The 14263-nt window shown below is 34.3% G+C and overlaps 1 protein-coding gene across 4 annotated transcripts in view; it reads right to left on the reverse strand.

The window, feature by feature from the left end:
- FAM227B (family with sequence similarity 227 member B) overlaps nucleotides 1-14263 on the reverse strand; it is a 206131-nt gene that overhangs the window by 182824 nt on the left and 9044 nt on the right. For all 4 annotated transcript variants that reach the window (XM_073876977.1, XM_073876976.1, XM_073876975.1 and 1 more), the window contains exons 4-7: nucleotides 6625-6856; nucleotides 5201-5268; nucleotides 1453-1488; nucleotides 887-991 (exon numbers count right to left, since the gene is read on the reverse strand). In XM_073876977.1, the coding sequence (XP_073733078.1) occupies nucleotides 887-991; nucleotides 1453-1488; nucleotides 5201-5268; nucleotides 6625-6856 (441 nt within the window). The remainder of the gene's footprint in view (nucleotides 1-886; nucleotides 992-1452; nucleotides 1489-5200; nucleotides 5269-6624; nucleotides 6857-14263) is intronic.

Here is a 14263-nt window from a genome sequence, read left to right on the forward strand (position 1 = left end):
AGGTGCTCTGTACTTGCCTAACTGAGGGGTAAACAGTCAATCACACTCTACTACTTGGAACACTGCATCTTGAAGAGAGTGAAAAAAAGGGCTTTAGTGGTGGATTATGCTTGTTTTGATGAACTATAGTAGGAGAGAAAACAACAAGGATTTTGTGTTGAGAAATGAAGAGGCACAGGAAGGCTGGAGGTGAGGAATGGGGAAGGATGGAGAGGTGAGGGATGGGGAGGTGAGGGATGGACTTGGCCCCCTTCTAGGAGGGGTTTAGGTAATTCCAAGGCCAAGTCCATCCCAGAGAACTATCTGGAAGGAATCTGCCTGGGGTATAAGGAACACTGTTGAAGCCTGCAAGAAACAGAAACCCTGGTGGGTGACCACCTAATATTTAAGGGGGAAATCAATTTCAGGTATCACCCAAATCTCATCCTACCCTTGGCAAAGCAATGGGCAATGATCTAGTTACTGTCCTATGCCTGCAGTTTTTCAATTTGCTATCTTATAGGGATACTACTCAAAAATTCCCCAGACACTTGGAAAAAGGTGGTGTTGTAGAGAAGGGCTCTCATAAATTATTCTGGGGTCAAAATAAGCAGACTAAAATCTCTTGAGCTGATAAAGCAGGCAGAGGGAGGGGGAAACACTCGTTACAGTCATATGCCAAGACAATGCACAGTAGCAACCTCAGACCCCTGAGGCAGTAACACAGAATCTAATACATTCTTTTCTGGTGATCAAAGCATTAAACATCACTGGTCTTTCCCTGCCAGACTTAAGGCCCTCAAAATTCAATCATGCTTATCACCTAATTTGTCATAGCTTTAAATAAAAGTCTGATTTATGAAATCATATTCTCAAAATGTATCATACAATAAAAATGTTTACGTACATCAAAGTTATGGGCTTTTAAAATAAAAAGATAAATTCGTTCAGCATCCAAATGTCTGGGTAGTTGAGTAAGCTCATTTGTTTTGAATCCTGAGAAGCTGCAACCCTAGAAAGAGGGAAATATCACACAACAGTCATTACTTTACCCTTTCCAGTAAAGTCGTCTCACAGGACTACAGAAGACATAAATATTTAACCATAACTCATTAACATAATTATTTTACTTCCATTTATTAAAATAAGTGAAAACTATTTATCCTACTTTAAAAAAATCTTCCTATTTTCTGATTCTCTCAAATTAAGAGCCCTGGCATATTCATATGCCAAATCCAAAAGCAAGACAAAATCATATTTCAGAACCAACTTTGACAACTCAAATTATCAAGAATTTTAGCCAGACTACCCATAAAGAAAGACTAGGCAGAAGGAGAAAGCTTCTATGCCTGTTCCCACCTCTCTCTCAGAGCCCCATCTATATTTATAGCTACATCTATATTATTGTAAACATTCTTTATTTCTATATAATACTTCTGATACATAATCTTATATAACAGAAATTTTAAATACCTCTACAGTCTTCTTTGTCTCCATTTCATCTGAAAGCTGGAAAACATTTAAATAAAATGTTTAAAATTCTAAATTAAATTTTTATATTTTGTAAATTTGTTCAGTTAACTGTGTGTGTGTGTGTGTGTGTGTGTGTGTGTGTGTGTGTGTGTGTATCTCCTATTGAAGCCTAGAATGCTGTCACTGTGCTAGATGGTAGGAATACAAAGATGGTCCTTGCCCTCAGGCTAGTCATAGTTCAACAGGGGAATCAGATACATATACAAACAAAACAGAGAGATAAGGGCTATAATAGAAATATAAAACTACTTATTGCACTTTTGGTTCACTGAGAAATAGACTCTGAGGTGGAGTTTAGTATTCAGAATGTCTGCTGGGAGTGCCTTTGGGATCAACATCTACAGAAGGCAAGGGGAGAGGCATAATTGGGAAGTTGGAGAAATCAGCTATGATACAAGTCTAACAGCCTCAGTGGACTCTAAAAAGAGCTCTAGAGCGGAAAGGGCCTATCATAGTTGTCCTGCATTGGGTTGAAAGAGCCAGGCCTTTCTGCCACCAACTTGATCAGTCACTGGATGTAGGTGGTTCCTGGAAGGGTATGTCTTTGGAAGAAGAAGTTCTCTGTAGGTGAAGCAACCCCAAAGGGGCTGACAGCTGAAGGGTGCCCCAATAACAGCACTCTTAGCAGCTAGGACAACAGATTCTTCCTTGACGGGGAATCTGGGTGGTGCATCTCTATGTCCACCATACTACTTTGCACAGAGAATAAGTAGCCTTCTGTATACATTAGTTTTTGATCATCCAGACATGTTGATAAATTTATTAATTTCCACATCCCCACTTCTCCCAGAAATAACTAAGCTCACAGGCAAATCATACACATACACACACACATTATACAAAACACACGTTATAGAGGAATTGACATAGGAAACAAATTTGAAAGAATGATAACAGATTGCTAACAGAAAGAGAATGACATTATTGTCATTTAAAAAAAGTATGCAAAGGAATAAAAAAAGAAAGATTATTTAGGGAAAATGAAATTAATTGTGATAAGAAAGAAGGCTGTATGCTTGAGAGCTACAGATATCATCAATCAATGAGGACGGGGTCAGATTTAGAAAGATGTTAATGTTAATCTCAAAGTCCTGGCTTTATTCTGCAGGAAGCAAGGAAACACTGGAAGTTTTCAAAGAGCACAGTAATAGTAACACAAAACTAGTTCTTGATCATACAACCTGGAAAAGATACCACAAAAATATAAATAATATGTGTTAAAGTTCAAATAAAAAAATCAATAAAACACATTTAGCAATATAAATAATTAAAACTTTTGTAGTATAACTCATCTATAGGTCATTGCAATAGATCCTTGAAAGTTATCTGATAAAATTCAAAAGTCAGAATTTTTGAAATTCCCTTGAAAATTAAAAAAAAATTACCAGTGTTTTCATGTTCCCACAACCTAGAATGGATTACTGTTGACATTTTAGTATTTGCTTATGACTATGTTATAAAATAAAATGTGAAATTTATATAATAAAGTATAAAGTTCAGATTCCCTTTTTTTACCATAATCTCTATAGTTCTATTCATGTGTTCCCCTTCCTTGAAAGAGTCACTATTATTTGTTTGGTTTGCATCCCTTCCATTCCATTAACATACTTTGACATATATGTGTACATATATTTAAAGAATATAAACATTTCTTGTGTGCTATTAAAAATTTAAAGAAATGGGGGGGGGTGCCTGGGTGGCTCAGTCGTTAAGTGTCTGCCTTCGGCTCAGGTCATGATCCCAGGGTCCTGGGATTGAGCCTTGCATTGGGCTCCCTGCTCCACGGGAAGTCTGCTTCTACCTCTCCCACACCCCCTGCTTGTGTTCCCTCTCTCGCTGCCTGTCAAATAAATAAATAAAATTTTAAAAAATAAACAAATAAAATTTAAAGAAATGGTATCAACTGTACATATTATTTAGTAATTCACTTTTTTTCACTCAATATTACGTTTTGACAATCTACCCAAGTTGATATTTATGAAATCTGTCAACTTCCACACAGCTTTGTTACCAACCTACCTCTTCCCCTGTGGAAAATATAAATAATAATCAAATCAACTGAAGTGCATAGTTGACTTTTGCCAAACATCCAAAGAACAAATGTATATATACATATATATACACACACACCTATACACACACACACACACACACGCACACACACGCATATGCACACATACATACACACACATACACACATACATACACACATATACACACACATACACACACACATATATACAAAGAAAGTCTTCTTAAATATGGCACTAAAGGCAGAAAACTTCAAAAGAAAATTATAGATCCATAAAAATGTAAAATTCTACATAACAAAAAAACCCCTTTTAAAAGGCAACAAAGAAATACATATTACTGAAAGGGTTAATATTTTTAAAGCATAAACAGCTCTTTGAAATAAAAAAAAGAACAGCCAAAAAAAAAAGGCCAAATTTCATAAATAGGCAATTCACAGTAAAAGAAACACAAAGACTAAGAAAAACCTAAAGTATCAATTTCCTTATTAGTAAAACATATGCAACTGATAACATTTATGCTTATCAACTGTGCAAACCACAAAAAATATAGTATTAAATGTTGACAAGGAAATGGATAAGAGATCAATCACAAATTGTTGTTATATTGTTATAAATTGGTACTGCCTTTCTAGAGAACAATTTGGCAATACGTATCAAAACACTTAGATTTTTCACATTTCTTTTCCTATGTGGTTCCACTTCTGGAAATTTATGTTAAGAAAATAATCATGGACAAACACAATCTTTAGTTCCAAATACGTTCACAACAGCTTTGTAAATAATAGTGAATAATGAAAACTACCTAAATGTCTAACTAAAGGGTTATTACATTAATTTACTTTTAAGATGGTGGAGAATATATATTAATGAAAATTTCATAATACATTTAATGAATTACAAATACATAATTTACTCTGAATTTTCTAAATTATTTTTTAAAATAAAATAAAAGAATGAAAGCAAAAACTAGATAGTGGCGTACATGCGATTTATCTATAAATGATAGAATTAGAGTGCTTATCCTTTCTACTGCTTATCTATTTCCTCTAATTTTCTAAAATGACTACTTTAGTCATAATCAGGAAAAAATAAAGTAATTTTGAAATTTGAAAAAGAACATTTAGTGAGGTGGATAGACTACTGGTGGCACTTAAAGTCTTTATAGCTTTAACATTATATAATTTTAGAATGTATTTTTGAAAAGGATTAAGTTTCTAAAAGTAATTCAAAGTCTTTTATAATTCTAATTAAAAAAAATCAGAGTTTTTTTTTGAAAATTGACAAAGCAATTCTAAATAATCAAAAAGATTATTGTTAAAAAGAATTGTTGATTTTTTCTAAAGGAAGAGGACTGATATAGAACCTACACTACTAAGTATAGGTTATTATAAATTATTAAATAACTGGAGGTTGGAACGTATACATTAAATTAAGTCTTCAAGTAATTTATAGTAATGTGAAAATGCCAACATTCTAATATTGAGTGTGTAAAGAAGAATGTGAGTCTAGCTATTTTAAAGACACATAGATACACAAATAGGCAATAAAAGACTAAAAAGAAAATTAAAAAAATTCTATCAGTGCTTATCTGTGAAATTATAATAATTTTCTGTGAAAATATAATTTTTCAGGGAAGATGAAAACAAATACCATACCATTATCTTCTTTTCCCTATGGTACTTCCTTAGAAATGCCTTGTATCTTTCCAAATTTCCTTTAGAACCTTTAAAAGAAGAGACATATATGTACACAGATATATATCTTTTAAAGTGAAAAAAATTTAAATGCTTTAAAGAAATTATATATAAAACTATTCAATGAGATCAACTAACTATTTTGATAAGCATAATGCTAGAACACACATACCCTTAGTTGAAGGAATAAATATTGCATCTTCTGTTTCCTCTTTTTATAAATCTCATGTTCCAACTAATATATCTTTGGTACTTACTCATAAATCTAAAGTTTTACCTCAATACCTTCCTACTGAACAAGCCCATGTTTTTCAAATAGCTCAGCTACTTATGTCTGGTTGTTTCATGACCACCTTAAATTCAGCGAAGTACAGTACTTTGGAGCAAAGCCTAGTGAAAGTTTATGGGGGACGACTTTGAAGTCAGATAACCCAGACTGGAGTCCAAACTCAGATATTTACATATTGAGGACAATGAGTATAAAATTATTTTTTTGAAAGTGCAGACCTGTGTTTGCTCACTCTCTCTCTGTCTCCCTCCATCTCTCTCTCTCTCTAATATATATAGCTTATATGATTTCAAAAATATTTTTTAAATTTAAAAAGTGATTAAAAATTCAATACAAAAATTTAAAATAAAACAGTAGTGAATTTATTAGTAGTATAATAAACAAATTCTCAGAATTTGAAAAACCAAGGTCAAAAAAGGATATTAAATATTTAAGTAATATAACTAATTAAATGCATTTAATACATAGAAAATACTTTATAAGTACAACTAATATTATCATTTTTAAGACTTGTATTATAATAAGTTTGCCAATTACATAAAGAATGATACAAGAATCACCATTAGTATGTAAAACTATTCTGAAGTATTAACAAATACAACTAGATAAAAAATGTTAAATACTGAAAAGAAGTAAAAAAGATCATTACTGGCAGATATGCTTTTTCCTATCTGCAGTTTTTCACCACTGAATTCTAAACACTTCCTACAAGCTAACCTAGTTCATGTAGCTCAACTTACTGTGGATTTTATGTGTTTCTGTTCTTATGTTCTGACCCTTGCTGACTTGCTTGTCTCAAGCACCAACATAGAATTGATCCAACCCTGTTTCCCTGATACTCAGCCACCTCCGCTGCAGCTTAACAAAGTTCACAACTATTTTAGGCTTTGTTCTAACAACACTTTCATTAAATCCACATGTTCATGTTCAACTAAAAATCTTGACTGAACTCTGTGGAAATGAAGAAGTTTTAAAAATAAAATAAAATAATGTTTATGTTCGTAGATATTTTATACATTAGGATTTCATTCTTTATGAGAATGCACACAGACACACAAAGTTGACCATTACTTTACTCATCAAAAATAAGGTTTACTTGTATCAAAAATTATGCTCCTCCACTCAAATATTTTAGAGGCATGGCTTTTCAAAAGAACTGAACATTCCCCTAATCTTGACTCCATGGCCATGACTGCATCATGTATTCGAGGGACAGTTCCCCACAGATGTGTATAAATTGAAGTAAATGAACTATCTTCTTTTATTTTCTTCACAGTGTGTAACCATTCATCACTATCTCCAAAATGGATTTCCCTTGGCCAATAATCCTGCAAAAAATGTGAGAGAATATAACCTGAGTCATTTTTAAATTTAAATAATTTAAAAATTTTAAACATTTAATTTTAACTGAATTATTTAAATTTAATTATAATTATATAATTAATTAAATTTATAATATATTTATATTAATTTAATTATATTTAAATTTAAATAATAGAGTTCTAAATCAATGAGCTAAAACTGAGATTTAATTCCACAGCATTACCTTCTTTTACATTATTGAAGTATAACTGACAATGTTATATTAGTTTCAGGTGCCCAACATATTGTACAACACACCATTACTTTTCATTAAATGCATTTCTAAAAAAATTGTGAAACAATCATAAACCTTAGAAGTTTCAGATTTTTTTTTAAAGATTTTATTTATTTATCTGACAGAAAGAGACACAGCGAGAGAGGGAACATAAGCTGGGGGGGTGGGAGAGGAAGAAGCAGGCTTCCCGCTGAGCAGGGAGCCCGATGCAGGGATCGATCCCAGGACCCTGAGATCATGATCTGAGCCAAAAGCAGACCCTTAACGACTGGGCCACCCAGGTACCCCAAAAGTTTCAGATGTTTTACAGAAAACCTTTCTGAATCATTTGAAAGTAAGTTGCTTACTTGACTGATGCCCCATAATCCTTGAATACATTAGTGTGTATTTCCCAAAAACAAAAACATTCTCCTACATAATCAAAACACAACCATCAGAATTAGGAATTGGCATTGATACATTGTTCCTATCTAAGTCTCTGACTCTGGTCAAGTCTTATCAACTGAAACAGTAATGCCCTTTAAAGCAAAAGGATCTAGTTCAGTATTATTTATTACGTTTGGGCTTCATAAGTCTTTAGTCTCCTTCAGTCTAAAAATTCCCCAGTCTTTTCTTGACCTCCATGTATTTAAAACCATGAGTTCACACTGAAATCTGAAATTCCAATTCCAAACATTCTAGTTTTCTCTTTTTCCATATCACAATTACCATCTCTAACAGTGAAAAATCTAGTTGCCATTATCTTTAATATACATATTTGATCAATCTTTTCAGGTAACCAATCTGTCCTATCCACTGGGATCCTCTTTTCTATGTAGATACCCTTTTCATCCTGCTTCGACTCTGACATCCAATCCCAGGCTGCCAATTCTGCAGGGACACCTCTGTTACCCCTACTTGGGCTCTGAATTCCCATACAAACCACAGCCTACCTCCACACCTCCCTGAAAAAACCTTCATCCCCAGCTGCAGGTGGCTACCATCTCATTCCCTTGAGCTCTGACACCTTTGGTGTCACATGAATACTCTCCTCATCATGGTTGAGTTCAGATAGCTTGCTCAGAGCCATCACAGCATATCCTCCTCCCCAGTGCAAATATGGACAACCTGCCTTGTTTGGGCCCCCAAATGGCTTTGGGACTAAATTGTTCAGGAAGGGAAAGAGAGGAAAGGGAAAAAAGAAAGGGAACGGAAGGGGAATCATAACCATATTAGTAAATCTAAGATTATCTTTTAATATAATCAACTAATAGCAAAACAAAGTTAGCCTACATAATTAAGGGTTTATGAGTAAAAGACTGTTTTTTGGAAGGGTAGAAAATCTATAGAGGATAAAACTCTTTCACGGATTTTGGGTGAGATACTCTGGAAATTCAGCTAAATGGGAATAAATCTAATGTCTGCAGATCAGGAATTATAAACATGTGCTGGTTTATTCTACCTGCCTTTTTCTTCCTTTAAAGGCTTCCTAAACCCACCATACATGTCTGATTTATGAATTATGCTCTCTAATAATAACAGGTACCTGAATAATACAAAGCTTTTAATTCTGGAAAACTTTCCCACAGATATCTAGGTCCCTCTGTCATTTTAGAAAAAAGAATATACTTTGATACATAAGTGCCATCTCCCAAATCCTACAAATGTGTACCTTAAGACACAACCACCTGGAGAAGTTTCCCTCCATTAAAATTTGCGTATTATGTGCCAAAAAGTACAAAGGCCTCAGAAGAATCAGATATGATCACAGGACACAATCCCTGAAGACAAACACTGTCAAATCAGAATGACAGCCACATTCGGAAACACAGTCCTTATGGGTCATGCGTTGCTATTGTTAGGGGTGTTGGGAGAGAGGAGACAGGCTAAAATAGAAATGGCATTTGACAAGATTTTACAATATACACATACCTTTATGAAAATATACCCTTTATGCCAGACTTGAGATATCACAATCCTTATTCCTAAGATATTGAGGTATATTACAAGGTGAATAAAGTATCCTGAAATCCTATAAGCCTGATTGGACTCTGTCTTCTGTACTTTCTCAAGGTAATCAGCAGATTGACTGGTGTCCCAAAGCCATTAACATGAAGAAGGTGATGTGTAAATAAGTCCTGATTCTTTTACTGGCTTCTTTGTGGCTGCATGATTAAATGGATACCAGATGATGATCTTGTAGTAGCTCATACCTGCCTTTCCCCTCCATTTCTCTAATTACTTTCCTCTATTATTCCTTTCTATTTTGCCTTCAGCCAGTTGCTCCTTGAATAGAATATCATCTGAAAGTAACTTCTGTAGCCAGACCTAGGGAAGCTAAACAGGAGTAGCCAATAAACTGACAAGCTGCCAGGCTAAAGTGAAGTCATTACTGCCAGAGAGAAAATCAGCACTACTAGGGTTTAAACATCCAGAGTCCTGGGGCGCCTGGGTGGCTCAGTTGGTTAAGCGACTGCCTTCGGCTCAGGTCATGATCCTGGAGTCCCGGGATCGAGTCCCACATTGGGCTCCCTGCTCAGCAGGGAGTCTGCTTCTCCCTCTGACCCTCTTCCCTCTCATGCTCTCTATCTCTCGTTCTCTCGCTCTCAAATAGATAAATAAAATCTTTAAAAAAAAAAATCCAGAGTCCACAGCAATTATATTCATTTATAAAACAAATGTATTCTAATTCCAAAGAGACAAAAGAATTGGATTGGAAATTTCTCTTCCCTGAAGAGTTAAATTCTCCATTATAGTACTCTAGTCTTCAGTGATAACTTCAGGAAAACATTTATCTTATTTAAAAGGTCAGTGAAGCAAGAACTGGCTCTGTCTTGTTATGTTTACTTTTATTATGGCAATTAAACTTTGGCAGTGGCAGAAGCACAAAATATTGCATGCTAGTACACAACTAGAGATTGAGCCTAGTAGGCACTAGAGAGACCTTGAAGTTTGAAAAGAGACTTTGTTTACTGAATATATGGTTAGGTCTTCACCCATGACCTAAGCCCTAAAAAACAGTGCCAAGGTATCCAAAAAAAGGGTAAGAAATATGAAGAATGACTAGGGTTAGAAGAAGTGACTTTTAGCTCTTCTTCCCTTAAGTTTTAATATAAGGAGGTATTTAAATGGATGGATGGATGGATGGGTAGATGAATGAACAGACAACAAACAAACAGGCTCTTCCCTAAATAAAGAAAATTGGATTAAAATAATTATTCTATCATAAAGTATCTTTGATTCTGTGAGAAAAATCACGGTAGGAATCTGAGTACTCTCTAGGTCTTGATTACAAATGCAGTAGACTTGTTAATGAAAATTGATACCAATGCACCGAGAGAAGATTAATTAAAGTATTTCTAGATAAAAGTCACATGAAAGCAGAAAAACAAGACACAGAATAAGAAATAAATAACAGGGAAGATCAAATGTGATGTATACATAAGGAAAGAATTCAATTTTTCAGTACCTAAAGAACTGAAAAGGACTAAAAAAGTGTGCCACTAAAGAGAAATAGTGCAAAAGCAGGGTGATGCAAATTCCATGACGGCAAGGATTTTTCTCTGATATATTCATTGTTGTATCTCAAGCGTCCAGGACAATACTTGAGGCCTGGTAGGCAGTGAATAAAAATCACTAAATGAATGAATGAATAAGATAAGTAAGAGAATTCATAATAATGCAACACTGGTGGAACAAGAGGCTGTTTGCCAAGGAAATGTTGAAAAAGAAAAACAAAGCTGGGGGCATCACGTTGCCTGATTTCAAGCTCTATTACAAAGCACTGATCACTAAGCATGGTACTGGCACAAAAACAGACATATAGCCCAGATATGGACCCTCAACTCTATGGTCAAATAATCTTCGACAAAGCAGGAAAAAATATGCAATGGATAAAGGACAGTCTCTTCAATAAATGGTGCCGGGAAAATTTGACAGCTATATACAGAAGAATGAAACTCGACCATTCTCTAACACCATACACAAAGATAAACTCAAAATGGATGAAAGACCTCAATGTGAGACGGGAATCCATCAAAATCCTAGAGGAGAACATAGGCAGTAACCTCTTTGACATCGGCCACAACTTCTTTCAAGTAACATCTCCAAAAGCTAGTGAAACAAAAGCAAAAATGAACTTTTGAGATTTCATCAAGATAAAAAGCTTCTGCACAGCAAAGGAAACAGTCAACAAAACTAAGAGGCAACCCCCAGAATGGGAGAAGATGTTTGCAAATGACACTACAGACAAAGCGCTGATTTCCAAGATCTATAAAGAACTTCTCAAACTCAACAGCCAAAAAACAAATAATCAAGTCAAAAAATGGGCAGATGACATGAAAAGATATTTCTCCAAAGAAGACATACAAATGGCTAACAGACACATGAAAAAATGTTCATCATCATTAGCCATCAGGGAAATACAAATCAAAACCACATTGAGATACCACCTTACAACAGTTAGAATGGCAAAAATTGACATGGCAAGAAACAACAAATGTTGGAGAGGTTGTGGAGAAAGGGGAACCCTCTTACACTGTTGGTGGGAATGCAAGTTGGTACAGCCACTTTGGGAAACAGTGTGGAGGTGCCTCAAAAAAGTAAAAATAGAGCTACCCTATGACCCAGCAATTGCACCTCCGGGTATTTACCCCAAAGACACAGATGTAGTGAAAAGAAGGGCCATATGCACCCCAATGTTCATAGCAGCCATGTCCACAATAGCCAAACTGTGGAAAGAGCCGAGATGCCCTTCAGCAGATGAATGGATAAAGAAGACATGGTCCATATATACAATGGAATATTACTCAGCCGTCAGAAAGGATGAATACCCAACTTTTACATCAACATGGATGGGACTGGAGGAGATTATGACTAAGTGAAATAAGTCAAGCAGAGAAAGTCAATTATCATATGGTTTCCCTTATTTGTGGTACATAAGGAATAGCATGGAGGACATTAGGAGAAGGGAGGGAACAATGAAGGGGGGGAATCCGGAGGGGGAGATGAACCATGAGAGACTGTGGACTCTGAGAAACAAACTGAAGGTTCTAGAGGGGAGGGGGTGGGGGGATGGGTTAGCCCGGTGATGGGTATTAAAGAGGGCACGTACTGCATGGAGCACTGGGTGTTATATGAAAACAATGAATCGTGGATCACAACAAAAACAAATGATGTATTGTATGGTGACTAACATAATAAAATAAAATTAATTACAAAAATTACAATTAAATTAAATTTAAAAAATTAAATTACAAAAAAGGAATAAGAGGCTGTTATAAAAATATAAAAATTAAAAATTAGAATTTTTAATAAAAATTTTTAATAAAAATTTTTAATAAAAATTAAAAATTAAATTACAAAAAAGGAACAAGAGGCTGTTATAAAAATATAAAAATAGAAAATATTTTTATAAAAATAAAAATAGAAACAGAATGGTGATGGAGTAAAGGGAAAAGAAGCAGGAAGAGAATATGGGAATTGATCAAATAGATAAATGTGAAATGACTGAAGGTAAAAAAAAGTACACAGAACTATAATAAAAGGAAGAGGGGAAAGATAGGAGTAGAAGTTATAAAATATTAAAATTACAAAAGAAAGATAAAAATGGTAGGAATCAGCCAAAATGGACAGTTTTAGATGATATGACAAAAGATAAATTATAAGACGTGAGAAACTAACAGCTAACATGTAGGTTCCAGGTACTGGTCTACTGCTCGCTAGTAGCAGAGTTGGGATCTGAGCATAGGCAATCTGACACCAGAGCCTCTGTTCTTAACCACTACACCACTATGCACATACATACCTTTGCTTTTATATTTTAGAGGGAAATTAAATAGCTAGGCTTTCCAGGAAGCCATAAGCAGTTCAGAATATATTTTAATTTCTGTTTTGTTTTACTCATTTGTTTATCATATGCCTCATTTCTAAAAAAATGACAGCTCCATGAAGGTGGGGATCTTTTTCTATTTTTATTCACTGATATATTCTAATTATTCATGTGGTTGGCATGTAATAGGTACTCAAAAATATTTCTTGAATGAATTCGAGGAAGTTATTATTACCTTCTTACCAATGTCTCTAGACAAAAGTTTTGTCCAGCAAACAAAAAATTAGATATCCAGTCATTTTATTCCTGGATGTTTTCAAATATCCAATAGCTTGGCAATGCATAGACATAGTCATACCTTAAAAAAAGTAATTACAGAATACAAGTATTTGGGAAATCCAGACAATAAAAAATATTTTACAGTTAAACCTATAAATGATAAAATGGTGCAAATGGATATATGTTGTTTTATCAAATGCCATCTGATAAAAACTGAAGGCTATCAATATAAGTGCATACAAAGATAGTGCTGCTTACAGGCCATTAGACATATGCTTTGATTTTGATTTTATTGTCTTTGGTGAAGGGCTGGCATAAACCTATGATCTTGATTTGATTAGCATTATTCTTAAGCAGAGTGATTATGCATTTTCCAATTCAAATAATTAGAAATTTTCATCTGAAATCATAGATTCTTAAACATGTATGATGGTATAGTCCAAATGTCTCCATAATTATTTGCTGAGTTTGGCTTGATTTTAACTATAATCCTTTTCCCTTGGTATTAAAACCTCAAACATTGTGATTAGGTTACAGCACATTTCCATCATTATTTAAATAAAAATAATTGCAAAAAGCTTGTCCTAAGAGTAGTTTAAAAAATTAGGCTCTGCCACAGTGATTGAAATAAACTCTTATAAACTAGGAATATTTTCATTTTCTATTTGCTCCTAAAGGGAACTCACTGCTTTTCTAAAAAATTAAAAAAAAATTATTTAAACAAAGAACAGAAAATAGGGGTTTAAAAATAGATATTTTTGAAATTCTATTCTCAACATTTTAGTTATAGCAAATTCTGTTTATATATAAGCATAAATAGGTACAAATTATTTAAAGTCCAATGTACACACCTCATTAAAAAAAGCCTCCTTTTCTCTCTGTTTTCCACACTAATATCTTTATCCTAGCTCTTGACATTCTTTTTTTTTTTTTTTAAAGATTTTATTTACTTATTTATTTGAGAGGAAGAGGGAGACAGAGCACAAGCAGGGGGAGTGGCAGGCAGAGGGAGAAGAAGGCTCCCCAATGAGCAGGGAGCCCCATGCAGGG

Source organism: Callorhinus ursinus, unplaced genomic scaffold (genome assembly GCF_003265705.2).
Source record: "Callorhinus ursinus isolate GAN/ISIS: 27379988/994484 unplaced genomic scaffold, GSC_fseal_2.0 scaffold25, whole genome shotgun sequence".
In the NCBI taxonomy this organism is placed as follows: domain Eukaryota; kingdom Metazoa; phylum Chordata; class Mammalia; order Carnivora; family Otariidae; genus Callorhinus; species Callorhinus ursinus.